The sequence below is a fragment of the Alternaria hordeiaustralica genome, assembly GCF_023758085.1.
Source record: "Alternaria hordeiaustralica strain BMP 2776 chromosome Unknown scaffold_1, whole genome shotgun sequence".
NCBI classification, from domain to species: Eukaryota; Fungi; Ascomycota; class Dothideomycetes; order Pleosporales; family Pleosporaceae; genus Alternaria; species Alternaria hordeiaustralica.
Window position 1 is genome coordinate 1136621 of NW_026056773.1, and position 16904 is coordinate 1153524.

General features: G+C 53.0%; 3 protein-coding genes across 3 annotated transcripts; all 3 read right to left on the reverse strand.

Annotated features, from left to right (window-relative positions):
- Positions 1-490: 490 nt before the first annotated feature.
- Positions 491-2819, reverse strand: J4E84_000352 (uncharacterized protein; the record flags this gene model as incomplete). Its single annotated transcript, XM_049382993.1, has 3 exons — positions 491-678; positions 734-2608; positions 2669-2819. The coding sequence occupies 3 exons, from the start codon at positions 2817-2819 to the stop codon at positions 491-493; spliced, it is 2214 nt and encodes a 737-aa protein (XP_049248511.1).
- A 1294-nt stretch (positions 2820-4113) lies between these two features.
- On the reverse strand, positions 4114-8705 carry J4E84_000353 (uncharacterized protein; the record flags this gene model as incomplete). Its single annotated transcript, XM_049382994.1, has 8 exons — positions 4114-4524; positions 4603-5666; positions 6467-7009; positions 7057-7169; positions 7215-7479; positions 7527-7599; positions 7649-8446; positions 8496-8705. The coding sequence occupies 8 exons, from the start codon at positions 8703-8705 to the stop codon at positions 4114-4116; spliced, it is 3477 nt and encodes a 1158-aa protein (XP_049248512.1).
- Positions 8706-9595: 890 nt separating this feature from the next.
- J4E84_000354 (uncharacterized protein) lies at positions 9596-14238 on the reverse strand (the record flags this gene model as incomplete). Its single annotated transcript, XM_049382995.1, has 5 exons — positions 9596-10720; positions 10768-13190; positions 13238-13751; positions 13801-14109; positions 14158-14238. The coding sequence occupies 5 exons, from the start codon at positions 14236-14238 to the stop codon at positions 9596-9598; spliced, it is 4452 nt and encodes a 1483-aa protein (XP_049248513.1).
- Between the last annotated feature and the right edge of the window lie 2666 nt (positions 14239-16904).

Sequence of the window (16904 nt, forward strand, 5' to 3'; positions counted from 1 at the left end):
GGTTATTTGGTGACAAGAAGGATATCTAGCAAGTCCAAAAACGGTGGTATAGGCGGTGTGAGGGTTCAATCTGATGTTGAAGGGGCTGTTTGATGTAGCCTGCGCGGGGGCCGCAGGGTGCGTCGAGCGCAAAATACTGCCCGCCGCCAAGGGCGAAGCGTCGTCGTCTAAGCAACGAGCGGTGTACTAGGTATCGATTCGATGTCCATGTTCGGCACAACAACAGACTATAAGGTTTAGAGGATGACGAAAGTTCATCAGCAGAACTCTCTTTACTTGGATCCGACACGATCTGTATCCGGCCGTACCTGCGATGAGCAAGATTACATTTACATTGGCATTGGCAGATAACATACCTCATGCAGGCACTTTACCATCCTCATGCAAGATGTTCGCACGACGAACAGCAATACTGTTCGCAATTCACGGGAGAAGACAGTTGCTTGTTGCATATCCAATCTTTTCGCATAGTCAAATCTATCGAATACCTCTAAAACTTCTCCATCAAGTTCTTCCTGACAGTCCACATGCGTGCCCTCTTTCCGTAGATGTACATGGGGATGCTGAACAACATGCATCCTAACTGAATGCCGCCAATCGCCAAAAATGTATCCTTGCTACCACTCGATTCAAGCCAATGCGGGAAGAAGAGGGAAAAAATGAAGCCGTGTAGAACGTCTGTTAAGTTGCGTTAGCATGTGTATGCTCAAAGTGGTTTCGAGGAGCGACTTACTCTTCGAGAAATTGAGCGTGACAAGTGCCTCGCCTGCGTACATGCGGTAACTGTCCACGACGAAAGTAATCGATGTTGTACTAGCCAACGAGCAACCAAAACTGATGACGCCAAAGAAGACGGTAGGGACAATCCAATTGTCCTTCTCTTCTGCACTCCAGCCGAAGCCCATAAGTCCAATAACAGTGCTAATTGCGATTGGCAACGCCATAAGAAGACGGAATTCCGGCTCATATACACCATCGTTCTTGCGCGCCATGTAGCGTACTACAAGGTCGGAAACTCGACCTGCCACTGCCGTACCAAGAACGCCACCTATGAAAGGCGAGATGTAAACGAGACCCACTTGAAGCGGGGTGAAGTTATACGAGGTATCGCGGTAGATGTGGGCAACCGACTCAGAAAGCACGATCAGCCAACCAACAGCGAGAGCGTAGACGAGCGACGACCAAAGGACTGCGGGATAGGCGAAAAGAATGAAGGGGCGGACCGCGACGCGAAGCCATTTGTCCTTGACAAGACGTCCGTTCCACGGTCTGAGCGACTGCCGGTACGACTTTGGTGGGGCATCACGATAGTAGTCGGTGTAGTGGATGCTCAGCTGCTCCGAGATGTGATCGGCTGCAGCAGGATCAGACGGCGGGTGTCCGCTGTCAGCTCGAATGTCTTGCTTCTCAGGGTCGGACCCCAAATTTGCCGGGAGCTGGCCAAAGTAGTCGTGTCTTGGGTCCTCCCCGGGGGTAGAATGAATACTCATCGGGGAGCGAGGAGTTGGCGGAACACTTGCATGGCGTACAGTCTCGTCAGCCATATCTACGTGGCCAGTCTTTTCATCGGGATCCGGCTCTGCAAATCCAACATGGGCATTCTTATGGCGTTTGGCAGGCTGCTCGTGAGGTCCCGCCAGAGGCGATGCTGGCAAGGGCGTCGCTGGCATTGACGATGCGTGCTGCGCTTGTCCATCTGTGGCCTTCTTGTGATGAAGATTTGGCAAGTGAAAATGTCCATGGTGTTTTCCTGGACTCTTACTGCGGGCGCGAGTGTGTCGCTTGGCTGGCTTAGGTGCTCTGTCCCAGAACGTTTCGGGCACGAAGAAGAAGATGAGGAAGAAGCAGAACCCGACAACAATGGCGGTAATCCAGAACACCCATCGCCATCCGAGGGTTTGCACGATAACGGCGCTGACCAAGGGAATCAGGTTCTTGCCGCCGAGCAAAAGTAGTGTGTAGATACCCAGGCGATATGCTCTTTCGTGGAGGAAGAAAATCTCGGCGATGGTAGCACTGGGCAAACACTCGACCGGAGAGACGGCAAAGCCTTGGACAATACGAGCCACCACCAATGAGGCGTAGTTCGGTGACACGGCGCACCATATTGAGGAAATGGTGAACAGTATGATTGCGCCCAGGTAGACGGGTCGCTTGCCAAACAAGATGGCAGTAGGTGATGCAACGACGCTGCCGAGACCAAGTCCCAACATGTACAGGCCTGTAGTCAAGGCCACCTGGGGAATCGTCACGTCGTATGTATCAGCTACATCGTTGAAGCCAGCAGCCAACAGCGGCGTCATGCCTCCTCCGACCATACAGTAGAAGCCGAGCGATATGAGAGCGAGGTCGCGTCGCACCTGAGCCCAGTTGAGCGGGTCATTTGCTGAATCCTCGGGCTGAGGGTCCAGAATGAAGCGGCCGTCCTTTGTACGCTTCTTCTCGGGCCGCCGCGAACGGGACGACTGGCGGGAGCCATGCGAGGCAGTTCGCAGGGGCTGGGGGCGCTGTGTGGTGGGTAGCGACGAGGCGGATGTGCGTGCGTGGGCGTGTTGCAGTCCTAGCGGCTCGTTGCGGTTGTGCGTCTTGGACAGAAGGATAACGGAGCCTGTGAAGAGGGTATTAATTGTTTGTTCGTGTATCGATCATAGTGCAGGAACGTCCTTACCAGGCACTTCGTCCGTCTGTGGGTCGCTCAGGATCCCCAGATTCCACTTGGGCCGTGGGGTATCCTTCTCTTGTGTGGTGGATGTGGCAGTCGAACTCTCAGCACCCGCCTCCGCTGGTTGCGGCTTCCGCCAGGGAGTGAAGTTGACCATGCCGTCTGCCCTTGGAAAGGATACTCACAAACAGAGCAAGAGGGGTGTTGGAGAGGCAGCGAGGTCTATATCACACGCCGCAGCCTGTAATCGATACCAAGCCTCTGATGACTAGTCTGTTCAGCGCAAGACTCACGAGGACCCTCTCTCCACACCAACACCCTGAGTCTCCACGACGCTGCAGATGCACGATAAGGACAGGTGACGGGATGTGGAGTCTCCATATCCACGTTGGGGAGGCAGCACAAACATGTGCTTACTACGAACAATGCGCGTGCTCAGGAAGGAGGGTTATCGCTGGCCCGCGGTCGTGCATATCGCGGCTACCAATGCTAGCGTCGCGGCCATGACGTACAGCCAAGGTCCATGTGACTTGGGACGCTTCCCGCAGCCTGCGTTATTGGCTGCCTTGACCTTCACCGCCAACATCGTTAGACGTGCTCAGACGTGCTCAGACATGCTCCAGACATGGTTCTCGTTGCAACACCTCAGCCACAGCCAAACTGCACGCGATACTTGCCGCCTCCGCCGTTTCCGCCACGCTACTTTTAGGAAACGCGTGGTTACAACATGTGCTTCGTTAGCCTCTGCAGCCTTTGTCTAGGAAAGAAAATCTGACCGCAAACGTTGCCGCCCGACAATCGCATTGAAGACTAGCAATATTGGCGAACACGAGGCGATCACGTCTGTGTGCCAGCGAGCAGCATGTCGGCCGGCCATACCGCGGCTCCGCAGGTTTCGGCCAAATGAACCGGGTCGATCAAAAATGCCTGACTGCTCACCACCACGGCATCTCGATATTTCCATCCACTGGTACGATGATGACGATTCGTGGCCTGACACGTACAGATGCCCAACGTCCGATATAAGCACCGCATCGCACATCGCAGTATTATCGGACAAGGAGACGCGTCGATCACGACTATCTTGACATGTTTTGGAATCAAGATCGAAATACCGTCCTTTGATCGTTCCTCTAATCTCTCTTGCCTAGTAACGGAGTCTCAAAGACAAGAGCACATCGACCGCTTCCGGCGGCTCTCAGATCAGGATACAGAGGGTCTACAGTGACTTGTTGTCGACGACATCCACTTGTGTATAGGTTTCAGGTTTCGCTCAAAGGCGTGCTCTAGCTCTATGCATGTCCCCGCAGAAAAGTCCATCACAAGCGCTGGGCGCCAAACATTTACCAGCTTTCGCCTGGGAGCTTTGATAAAGATTGTCATGTTCAGATCAATGGAACGATGGTAGCTTCAAAGCATGGCAGAGTATGTCATGTTGCAAGCATCCACGCCTACATGCTATCCTCTCTCCATCTACTCCTAACCTTCTGCCAGCCCTCCATCTCTCCCTTTCCACCCCTCTTTTCAAGGCCCAGTCCGCGTTCAACCCATTCTTGACTCCCCATCTCACTTAATCTCGACAACGCTCTCGCGAATGCAAACCTTTCTTCATCGCCAGAGAAGATACTGCTGTTCTTCAACATATCCATGTTCATACCAAGGTCGTCCATGAGGTTGCGCATTACGTCCGAGATGGCTTCGTGGTCGTCCGCTTGCGCAGACTTGGCAGGCGGCTTTGATGAAGAAGAGGCTGTGGTAGGAAGTTTCCCAGCCTTTTGTGTAGCGGTTACCGCGTCGTTGAGTTCGGCTTGGTCGAGGAAGAGGGACGTTAGTGGAACGGCTGTAGTCATTACTAGCTTGGCCTGGGTTTACGTTAGCATGGTATACTCCAATCACAAGCCTTTTGCTATAGGGTCTTGTGCTACCAGCATCTCGCTTACCCTTGATTCGTACACGGCATCTATAAAGGTGATGAATCTCCGCGCCAAGTCTCTTGACCTGTGGTTCATTCCAGGCACCCCTGTAATGATAAACGCCTCATATTGTCTCGTGAGTTCGAGGTAATCGGCTGCTCCCGTAGCGCGTCCGATGATGTCGTCAAAACTAAATACGGCGCACTTCCCACTGGCCTTCGGCACGCGGACTTCTCTTCCCCATACTTCATGGATTGCGGGGTGTGGGGGGTCGTTTTCGAAATCGCCGAGGAAGCGGAACCATCTCTCTACATGTGTTTGTGCAGATGCATCTAGAGGATGGTGGTATACACCGCTTGGTGGCCGTGGAATCTTCCTGTAATCTGTCGAAGAATCCAGGTTCAGGACTGTAAGCCTCGTTTTGAGAAGGTTTATGCATGGCACAAAACTCTCCCTTTGTATTCCGTTCTTGTAGAGGTCGTTCGGGTGTCTGTTACTTGTCGTGACAATGACGGTTCCGTGGGCCATCAAGCTCTCGATCAATCGCCTCAGGATCATAGCGTCGGCAACATCCGTACACTGGAACTCGTCGAAGCAGAGGACGGAGGAGCGCTCTGCTATACCCGCTGCAACAAAGGGAATGCTGTCAATGTCATTCCCATGCTGCATCTTCATCTTGTGCAAATCCTTGTGTACGCTCTGCATAAACGCGTGGAAATGTATCCTTGTCTTCCTCTTGATGTTCGGTGGCAGAGTGTCATAAAACAGATCCATCATCATTGTCTTCCCACTGCCCACATCGCCAAACATGTACATGCCCTTTGGCAGTGAATCGGGTATAGGTGGTAGGGCCGACCCCGCGGAGTTGGACGACGTAAGGAAGGAGAAGAACGACTTCTTGGGCGGCTGTAGGGACTCGATGGTAGGTTGTTGAACGGGCGGTTGCGTGTAGGATTTCAGCATGTCGTGGAGATCTTGCAGGTTCTTGATGATGTTGCGTTGGTGCTCGTCGTCTCGCAGTCGTCCGGACTCAACACGCGCATCGTACTCGGCCATGGGCCCATGGGTCTGCTCAGACTGGTCCGGTGCATCTAGCAAGGTCAGCACTCGGTCCATGCAGCCGCTCTACTAATGGCCGAACGTACACTCTTGCGCAACCTGTGCGTATCCTCTGCGGCCCACTGGCGCAAACGAAACTCTGTTCGGAGCATGCGCCAGCTTATTCGTGCGTGCCAGAACAAGCCCTCGCGCATTGCTCGTCGCTCTCGAGTTCCTTGCGCAGTCCGTACATAGCGCTCTTCTGCTGTCGACAGCCAAATTCTGTCCGGCCGCGATGCTCCTCGGCGCCGGGCCAGCGCACCGCGAAAGGGTCCTCAACCCTCTCAGGGCCTCGGATGATGTCATTTTCGACATCTGGCGCACAGCCTAAAAGCTCGCGACGATGACAGTAAGGAAAGAAACAGTCGGGATCTATGGCATTGCGGAGAAGAAAGCTCAGCAAAAACGCCAGGCGACGGAGCTGAGCAGGGCTGTGGAGCGTCGAGCATGTGCGCGACCCACGACGGGTTGTTTAGGGTGGCGCGGGGAGTTTCTTCGCTGCACCCTCGGCTTCTGGCTTCCGGTATGGCTGAAGCTGCAGGGGTTTCGGCAACACTTTAGTAGCCGATATGGTACAGAGAAACTCTCGCATGTGTCTATACGCAGATACTCTTTCACACTCTTCATCATCATTAACATTACTACCGTCTGCATCATCATCATGACTCCTCTTCCGCAGCTACGCTCTCATATCTCCCTCCCTCACCCCCTCCGCCCCGCTGATACCTCATCTTTGGCACCTCATACAACCTCGTATAATCTACTCGCTCACCACCAAGCCTCGCATAACCACTTTCCTTCGTGCCAAACATTGGACTGGCATCGCACCAAAAATCCTTGCAATTCGTAACGATGCCACGTGAAAAGGGGTTCCCTCTTCTTTGCCGTCGTATTTGCTCTCCTTGACTTCCGTGAAGGGCGATGGTAAGGAATGTGTCGATTCCCAGGAGACGCTTCCACTGGTCCCAGATGGAGGCTTTGGGTTGAGGACGCCGGGGGATGTCGCCCGTATCTTGGCCAGAGCCAAACCCGTTCGTTGGTGCGCTGCCGGCACCGCCAGATACATCCTGACTGGTGTCGCCGGTCGTAACAAAGGAGTTGAGTGCATCTGCGGGTGTAGCACGATGGAGGTGACCGCGCATGCTCTCGTAGGTTGTGAGGTTCCGTGCAATCTGAAGCAGCTGGACACAGAGAAGCATGGTTACCCAAGTCAACTGGAAAGCTGCCCATATCGAGAGCACAATCGTGAAAGGATCTTTGTTGAGGACTTTGCATAGTTCCGGTGAGATGACGGCGCATTTGGGGTAGTCCGTGGGTGCGTCACGTATCTCCAAGTCTACTCCAGTTAGCTTCATGGTGCAAAATCAAGGTGTAATGACCTACAAGCAAGTGCCAACCTGATGAACATGACAATACCCAGCTCCAAAGACAGTACGTATAAAACAAAGTGTCTGTGGTTGTTGTTCGCCACACAGTTGTTGACCCACGGACAATGGCTGTCATAGTTAGTGCCACCCTCACTGCCTACGTGGAGCACTTACTGATCACTCTTCGCAACGCAGCGCTCGCAGCGCTTGCAATGCTTGCTGCGCAAGGGTTTCCGCACCATACAATTCACACAGAAATGATGTTCATCGAATTGTCGTAGCTCCATGAGCTCATCAATAACCGCTTTGGATGCACTTCTGCTGGCCGACTTGGGCACGAAACCGGGATCAGTGGTCATAGTGAAGAAGTAAAAATAGGCCGTAGATGCGTAAAACGCCGCGAATAGGAAGTTAAGAAGAAAGTTCGTTCGTATCGTCCCTTGTCTATGTTAGCAAGATGGCTGTGTGTAAGATAAAGTGGCTTACATGGTAATACAGTCGTTGCCCAACGTGCACCGACCCAGAAAAGCGTGCCAGCGAAGATACCGGCTAGGAAAGGCTGGAAGCTCGTCAGCGACTAGGCGCAAGTGTTTGAGCACTCGACTCACAGTATGATGTATACTCCGCATGTTCGAAGGACCCCAGCGCAACAACCTTTGCGCTCCCCATTGCATAACGTACGCAACTATCACGGCCAACGGAATACCAAGAAACGCTGGCAGATGGCTAACAAGAGAAAGCGCAACGAACAGAATGGCAAAGGGCCAGAAGAAGATGAACCGACTCAGGAACCACCTCGTGTCTTTGACCCCAGGAATGGGGAACTGCCGCGCGATTCCATTCTTGTCGAAGCCAGCTTCCATGAGAGCGCGACGCCATTGCCGGGTGGTGTTCATCTCCTGTGCCGTGACCTCTGGCGTCTTGCCGTCGTTGTTCTTGGCGAACCGGTCCGCTCCGTACTCGAGCAGCTTCTGTATCGATCCCTGGCTGCCCTTGACGAGCGCCCAATGCAATGCAGTGAAGCCCTGGTCGTCCGTCGCATACACGTTGGCACCCCATCGGAGGAACAGATCTACGCAAGACGGATAGCCCTTGTATGCCGCCCACATGAGCGGGGTGTGACTCTGCGGATCTGCGATATCCACGGGTATGTCTTGGTGTAGTAGCAGGACGATCTGGTAGACATTGCCATCGAGGGTTGCGCTGTGCAGGAGATTGAAGCCCTGGTCGTCGGTGAGGAGCGGATCGGCGCCGTGGTCGAGGAGGAGATTGACGATGTAGTAGTTGCAGCGCTTTGCGGCCCAGAGCACGGGTGTCGCGACAGCATCGCCGCCCTTTGCGTTGATGGGCGCGCCGGCCTGGATGAGGAAGTGGCAGAGCGCGTAGTGGTTGTTGATAGCCGCCCACTACTCATAGTCAGCCCCGGAACATGCTCCAATGCTCTTTGATACCCACATGTAGCGGCGTTATGCCCTGCTCGTCCTTGAATGTCGCATCGAACTTGCCGCCGTCGAAGAGTTTCTGTATAGCCGCAATTTCACCCAGTCGCGCCAGCTGCATGATGTCCTCCTCCACCGGGAGGCTGGGCTTATTGTCCGCCATGACCTCGAGTTCGTGGTCGCCTGGAGAGGTTGCATTGCTGTCTGACTGCGTGTTGGCAGCCATCTCGGGGGTCCGCGTGATGCTGTATGGTTGCGGAGCTTACGACACCTCCGGATCGTGGTAGGGCGGCTTCAGAGGCGCAGTAGCGATTCAAGATGGTTCGGAAGTCTGGAGGGGCTCTTCGGGTGTCACCGCATGCTGAATAATGGCGAGTATGAAAGCCAACTGAGGTTTGCGAGGCTTTGCAGGCGCGGAACATGCGGCGTCTGCGATTTCCCAAATGCGACCAATGCGCTCACCCCACATCCCTGCCGACTAACGCAAATCGTGGCGGTGCCACGCAAGCCTCATGCCTGGACCCGGAATCCGGCTTCAGGAGCGACATCCATTTTTTGAACGTCCGCAATCAATGGTGCTTGCATGAGAGAGTACCGTGACATAAAAAGAATACAACGCTTGACCCATGCTATACACTCGATGTGCTTCTGACAGGTCGTGATATACACAAAAAGTCCTCGTTGCGACATCGCATCAGTAAGCAGCACAAGCAGCGTTGAAGACTGTCGGACAACGTCAAGGACAGTCACGTTGCCGCAATCCACGCTTGGTCTGGAAGCTTCCTATTTGGGAACATCCGCAATTGGGCAGCTAGACCTGCAAACGGTCGTACGTTCACCTTCACCTCCATACTTGCATGAGTGATCACGCTAACCACATAGAGCGGGAGACCTCGGCCTAGATTTGCTGTCATCGACGGTATGTAATCACAACTGCCTAACGTAGTAACGTCGTAAAGAAGACGGAACGACAAGAAAGTCGTTGAGTTGAGATACATATACGATACAAGTAGTCTATGTCAATAACTTTTCCTCGAGTCGAAGCCATAACGCCAATCATAAACCGAACATATGTATGACAATTTCTGCAAGCCGGACGCATCTTCCCCTATACACCTACGCCAACATACCCTGGAATTCGCCGCCTTCCCTAAGCATGTCCTCGGCTTTGCCAGCCTTGACCAACTTGCCCTTTCCAAGCACGATGCAATAGTCAGCCTCCTTGACTGCTTCCAGTCGATGCGCGATGGTGACTACTGTACTGCTCTTCATCTCCTCCCTAAGAACGCTCTGTATTCTTTGCGCGGTTTCGAAATCAATGCTGGCCGTCGCCTCGTCCATGATCAGTATTGGGCTTCTCCTCAACATGGCTCTAGCCAGACCAACAAGCTGCCGTTGGCCCTGTGAGAGACCCTTGCCACCACCTTCTATCGAGGTTGTGAGCGTCCAATTATATTGATCACCGCCAATCTTCTGCAGTACAGATAGACAAGACGCATCGGAGTAAACAGATAACGGGTCCAGGTTCTTGCGCATGGTGCCGGGGAAGAGAACTGGTTCCTGCGCGAGGAAAGTGACGCGACTGCGAAGCGCCTGTTTGTCCACGGTGGAGATATCGATTCCATCGATCAAAATCTTGCCGTTCTCTGCAGCAATGGTGGCAAGGAGGGAGAGCGCCAAGGTAGACTTGCCAGAACCCGTTCGCCCAATGACTGCAGTGTTGGATCCCGCTGGAATCTTGAGAGTGATATTCTGCAGCGCAGGCTCGAGGTTCTCTGCGTATCGGATGGTCACATCATCAAACTCGATGTCGCCACTATAAGTAGGCCAGTGTGCGGGTGGCTGAACAACACCTGGTGCTTCCGTCTCGATGTCAAGGAGCTCCACCACTCGCTCGACGCTGGTAAAGTCCATCTCCAGCGTTCCGTAGATCCTGCACATGTACTCCGTATGTATGACAAATTTGCCAGCGGTAATCAGCACAAACGCAGTGAGTCCGGGACTGATGTGGGTGTAGACAGCGATGAGGGTCATAACGAGCGTAGCGCTAGCCGACATGACGCTGAAGCGAAGCGCAAGCCATGCTTGAAGTGACCAGTAGAAGTGATCATTCTTCTGAAAGTTGTCAACCACCTCGATGACACGGGTCTGGAATCGTTGTTGCGCGCTGAAAGCTCTCACAGTTGTGAGGCCTTCCAAAAGTGCGCCAAAATTGCTCATGAGCGGCGAGAGTGATACCATCTGTTTCCAGTCAGTAATGAGATGTTGATTGAGGCCGAGTGACTTACTTCGAGCCGTCTCAGGCTTTGCGACGTTGGCAGAAAACGGAAGAAGTAGTAGACGAATCCGCAGCTAAGCACCAAACCGAAAGCTAAGAAAGCTGGTGTCGAAGACAAGATGATAATGACAGCACTTGTCCAGCCTATGATCTGCCATGCGAAGACGATGAAGGCAGTGCTCAGATCGCCATCGATGGTGTTCATGTCACTTGTCAATCGGTTCATCAGTCGTCCCACTGGCGTTACGTCGTAAAATCGGAATGTCGCATGTGCAACGCGTTCAATGGTCTCTCTGAAGATGGTCTTGGCGGCATGGTAGCCTACGCCAAACATGATGAGGTTCGTGAACCAGAAAAGTATGGCAGTTGCGGAGACAAATCCGAAGAAAGTCCAGAGCCATGGAACCACGTCGTCTGCGGCTGGAGGCAGGAAGTCGAAGATACCCTTGTGATCATCCTCGTTGTAACTCTCTGCCCACGACTTAATGAACCATGTCTGCGCAACATCCAGCACACGGAAGAGGGCCATGACGATAATGGCAACAGACCACCATCGCAGCGTACCTGCTCTAATGTAGCGCCAGTATACACTCCACTTGACGCCACCTTTCTCACGATGTTCATCTTCGATAAACTTGTCGGGTACAGCCGCTGCTTGCTCTTCTTCTCGCTTCTTGGCGTCTTCCTCTGACTCAGTATCATTGGTCTGGGTGCGCTTTAGGGCATTCGCGTCTTCAACTTGGCTTGGCTCGTGAAGAGTCGCTCTGCCCTGTTCTAAATGAACCCATTGCTTCGCGATACCGTGGCAAAGTTCTGTTCGATGTGTGACAAGAATAGTCGTTCTGCCATCGAGTAATGGCCCAGCTAGTAGTTTGCCAACGATGAATTCGGCCGTCTGGTGGTCAAGGGCGGATAGCGGATCGTCAAGAAGAAGTACCTTTGCGCGACTGTATACAGCTCGAGCCAATGCTACACGAGCCTTCTGACCACCGGACAAGCCAATTCCGTTTTCTCCAATATTAGACAGATCTCCGTGCTTGAGCTCTGCCATATCAGGTAACAAGGCACACGCTTCCAGGGTCTGCTTGTAGCGACCCTCTTCGTAAGGGTAGGAGAAAAGTATATTGTCGCGAATACTCATGCTTTGGAGCCATGGCGTTTGTGCGCAATATGCTACTACCTGATCGGGCCGCACTAGCTCACCAGCTGTGATGTCAAGCTCGCCAAGTAAGGCTTGTAGCAACGCCGTCTTACCGGCAGCGACTTCTCCGTATATCACGGTCAGTCCGGGAGGAAAAGATAACGTGATATCCTGGAGGACATCGTGGTCAACCCCAGGCCACGCGAAAGATGCACTGTGAAGGCCGAGGTCAGCAGACCCTTCTGGTACTACATCCGTCTCTTCTTTGTCTGGCTCGGCCATGAACTCTTCAATACGACCCATTGCAACGTATGCATTGAGTACGGTTGTGACGAGTTGCGGAAGCGCTCTGAGGTACGATTCTAATAGATTGAATAGATCGAAAGCAGGGAAGATCAGATCAACGCGCAACTGCTGACCGGCTAGTTTAGTAAAAGCGTAGAAGGCAACCGCAGGGAACAGTCCCGATCCGAAGCGGAGAATGAAGGAGAGCGATGTCGAGAAGATGATGTTGACTACACGAAGATGTAGCTCCTTTTGACGAGACTCAAGGATTCCCTCCAACCAGGCGCCTTGCCAGCCGTACCAGCGCAGATGGCGGATGGACTCTATGAACTGACTGGTACGTTGCAGTTTCTCGTCGGTTGCAATTCTGCGTTTCTTCTCGAAATAGACCTGAAAGCGGGCGATCACGATGTTGAGGAGCTGTGAAGCACCCAGTGCCAAAACACCAAGTAGGCACGCCCAACCTAACATCCGCCATATTAGTATGGTTGCGAATATGGCACCTGCGGGCTTAGTGACGATATCAGAAAACTCCCAGAAGCGCTGTGCTACTTCATAAGCGTCGTTTCGCATCAAATTGAGGATCTTGCCCATCGATGCAGCCTGGTTTTCGTCTTTGACCTGTGTCTTGATGTTCTTTGTGAACATAGATCGGACAGAAGTGACCACACGTTGTAGCCAGCTTCCGCTTGCTGCCTTGCTCGTGCTGTCAAGACTGCTACCCGCCTCGTCTGCTTCAGAGTTACTGTGGCCATTCGTCTGATCTTCCTTGACGTCTTGTTTGGCCCCCAAAATTTTACGATGCAGAGTCTTCTCGTAAAGCATGGTGATGAGCTCGCCTCTGCATCTCTCGTATGACCGCCTCTGATGCCACAGATTGAAGATGTTAAGCTGGGCAGATGCTAGTCTCAAGACGAGAATGATACAGGCGTAGGTGATCGTAGCACTGCTGTTCTTATCTTCCATGGATGCGAGGACCCGCTGCAAAAGCACAGGGGTGAGTAGAGCTGCTGGTGTTAGATTCGTCTCAAGCAATAAGGGGAACGTCACTTACTTGCGCACATACGAACAACGTTGAGGACAGTCGTAAAAACTAAGTCCATGCCGTTTGCAATGAAGACTCGTTTTGTCACCGAACCCTGTAGTTTTCGAAATGCTTCGTGCAGCCGCGCGTGCTTGAATTCCCAGCCAAGATCCCATATATCCTCGTCTTCCATCTGACGTGTCACGCCTTTTTTTATCAATGGTTCCATCCATGACACTGTCATGTACTGCCATGGAGTCAAGTTATCCTCAGGAGTCCTAAGTTGCACCGTGGGAGTGGCAAAGGCTGGGCTAATATCTTTTCTAGGTAGCCTTGGGTCCCGGAGAGGCATATTGAGAACCAGAACGATGCCTAGTGCAGCCGCCACGGGTGCGACGGTCCAAGGAACATCTTTAGCTAGGAGTGGGCTCTCCTTGTGGATTAGTGTGACCAGCTGTTCGAGTAGAAGACTCGTGAAGAGAAGCAACAACGACAATGAAGCTTTTCTTGGACGCTTCACGATGACAATTGCTGCCACGATGGCCTGCAATACTTGTTAATCGACAATCGCAAGCTCGTCACATTGTACGTACCCATGCGATGGCGGGATAAAACGCGGTCGATTGTCGGATGGGAAAGAAAGCACTCAGGATCTGAAATGTAAGTCCAACCGTAGCTAGGACTAGCAGGCCAAATGTGCTGCCCAGAGGCTGCGGTGTAGAGGATGTCTCCAATTCATCCGACTTGTCCTTTTCCTCGCGTACGAACGGCTTTGTCCATCCCGGCCAGTAGCCGTCCGCAACTTTCAGCGAGTATTTCAGCAGTACCAATGCTGCCAGTATGGCTGGTATTGTTGCTACGAATGGCAGAGCACATGGCGTGAATCGGGCTGCTTCCGTATTCTGGTGAGATCAGCAATATCCAGAAGAGGCGTAAGTGACCGTACTGACCCAAATCTGATGGCAGTGCGATATTGGTGGTGTGTCAGAAAAGGTTGGAGCCGATGATAGTGGAATCTGGAAGGACGCCATGACATGCACCGTTTTCGGATGCCCGTCAGCACCTACTTGGACAACACTTCCTTCCACTTTAGCCCCAGCTGATGTAAACTTGGGTGAACAGAGGATAGCATGTAGACGAGGTCTTACGCAACTCTGATAGGCATCAGCGAAAGGAAAGGGCCAGCATGCGAGTGTCGGTGAACATGTTCAAAGCCCTGAGGCGACATCTCGGAACGCGGACTAACGCCGGGAATACTAGCGCCCCCCACATTCCTTGTTCCCAAAGCCGGAGGAGCCATTGAGGTATCTGCACGCATCATAGCATCGCAGCACGACCTCCCTCTCCAGTCAATGAGACCAGAGCTACACCTCATATGCAGTTCGCCAACCGACAGATGCATGCCGATCAAAGCATTGCGCCGTTGGCCGCTGCGCGAAGAGTATCAACGCGTCATCGCGCCAGAAAACAGTTGAGAACGCGGACATCGTCACCGGTCAAACTATAGTGGATGTACAACTCGATGACATCGCGCTGCTTGCCCGTACCCGACGCGTCTGCGCTAAGATGCCACAAAAAGGTACAAATTTCGGAAGTACGCAAAGATAGATGCGGCATGCGGCACGACTGCTTCCCAACGGCCTTGGTGCTATTACCTTGCGTTTGTTGTTCCGGCTCGGCTTTGTGATCCCTCGCCAAGGAGCGCGTGATGACGCGCGAAACGTCGCTGCCTCCTGTCGCCCTCACAGCAAATTGCTTCTTCGTAGAAACCACCGCCACAGCCACAACACCGTAAACGTCTCGGGCGCATCCAGCCTCGAAAAATAGCGAATCATGGCCGTCGACTGCTGCTTCGCGGAAACATCGCTCCGTTGGCAGCAAGGCTACGAGCTTCCGACATCCGCAGCTTTGCGTACAGCAGGAGCGATTCTGATACCGCAGGCAGCCGCACTAGCTGTTCGTAGTAACTGTGGGATGGGCACAGCCGCTGTATCTGCACGTGGAATGCAGCGCGTGGGTAACAAGTGTCCCTGGGTCCGTACCAACGCGCCCATCACTGGTCTGCTGCACACAGCGATTCTTCGCGAGTCTTGCTATCGATGCTAACAAAAAGACCGAGATAGTGCTAGGAGCTAAGAGTGCTCATCGTGTTATTCTGCTCGGCCGCCGATGCAAGGCTGCTATGAAGCCTACGAAACAATCCAAGCATTCGGCACAGCAGTGACATTCAGCACCGCCACACGTATCTTCATGCGAACTCTGCAGTTGCTGGGGAAGTGATCCTACAACGCGTTGATAAATTCAGCGCACAGGTTTAAATGGCATCCAGCCCAGATTCCTCCCTCTGTACACATCGATCATCTACTCCGTCTTTCATCTATCAACCCTGCTTACAGACATGGTTCTCGATACCTCTTTCAGCAATTCTTCGGGTTACAAGCTACATGGCCTTGGGAAAGACTCGCAGCTAGAAACAAGACACATACCTACCAGTTCAAAAGTCAAGTCATTTCAACCTCCCCCGCCTAGACCGCGCTTCATGGATACCCAAAGCGACCCCACCCTGACCTCTACTGGTTCACCAATTCGCAAAGCTATCCCCCAATCGCAACGCCTGGCTGCGTTAACTACTTGCGAAAAGTCCTCCAGTCAGCCGTCCCGAATAGTCTCTGACTCTATCGGACGCCCAAAACAAATCATCGATGACGCCGCACGAATTCCCCATGACAGCATCCCACGTAAGCGTCCACGGCGTGATGGTAATCAAGGTCTTGAAGTGGATGGACTATCAACATCGGAAGTGCGGTATTCCTCATCACCCTCTCACGCCGAAGCGAATCAGCAACCCCATCAAGAGCACGATGGCTTCTCGCCAGTCCTGACCCCAAAGACCGCCAGATCTACCCACGACAGCTTGTACGGAGAGCTGCTCAAGAATCCGACTCCTGGCGATCGGAAAGGGGTCATCTATGTTCTATGTGACCCAAACAACAAATCCAGAGGTTACAAGATCGGAAAGACGAAACGAGCCTATAGAGACCGCATCATTGAGCACGAAAGAGCCTGTGGCTTCCTGCCCAGTGTGATCCACGTGTCAGATCACGAGATTGATCATTGTGGTCGCCTAGAGAAGCTTGTGCATATCGACCTGGAGAACTGCTGTACACCATTCCATTGCGAACATCACGGGCGCGTCGGCGCGAACAAGGAGTCCAAAGCACACAAGGAATGGTTTCAGGTCACCGAAGAGATGGCAGTCAATACTGTAAAGAAATGGGAGAGATTCTTGCAACAGGAGAAGCCTTATAGCTGGGATAGGCAGCTGAAGATTCTATGGAGATATCTTCTCGAGACTAGGGCAGCCGGACCTCTTGGCGTGCGTACATGGACACACGAGGCGCGACGAGAACACTGGGACAGAATACTTGCGCCTCCAACGACAATCGAGTACCTCCACGCCTATCGAGCACAAGTTGAAATGTCTTTGAACAGTCTTCGTCGCTTCGCAGTTCACGTATGGACATACGTATCGGAATTCTTCTGGCCGTTGTGTACATTGATATATGGCGTGACAACGTTGGCCGTATTTCAGAATCTGCTGGCGTTCTATGCGTTCGTCTTCATTCTGGGATGCGCCAGCGCGAGGGTTCTGTCTTACGTACCGCTGAGTCCTCCGAAGCGACGAACCAGAACGCCC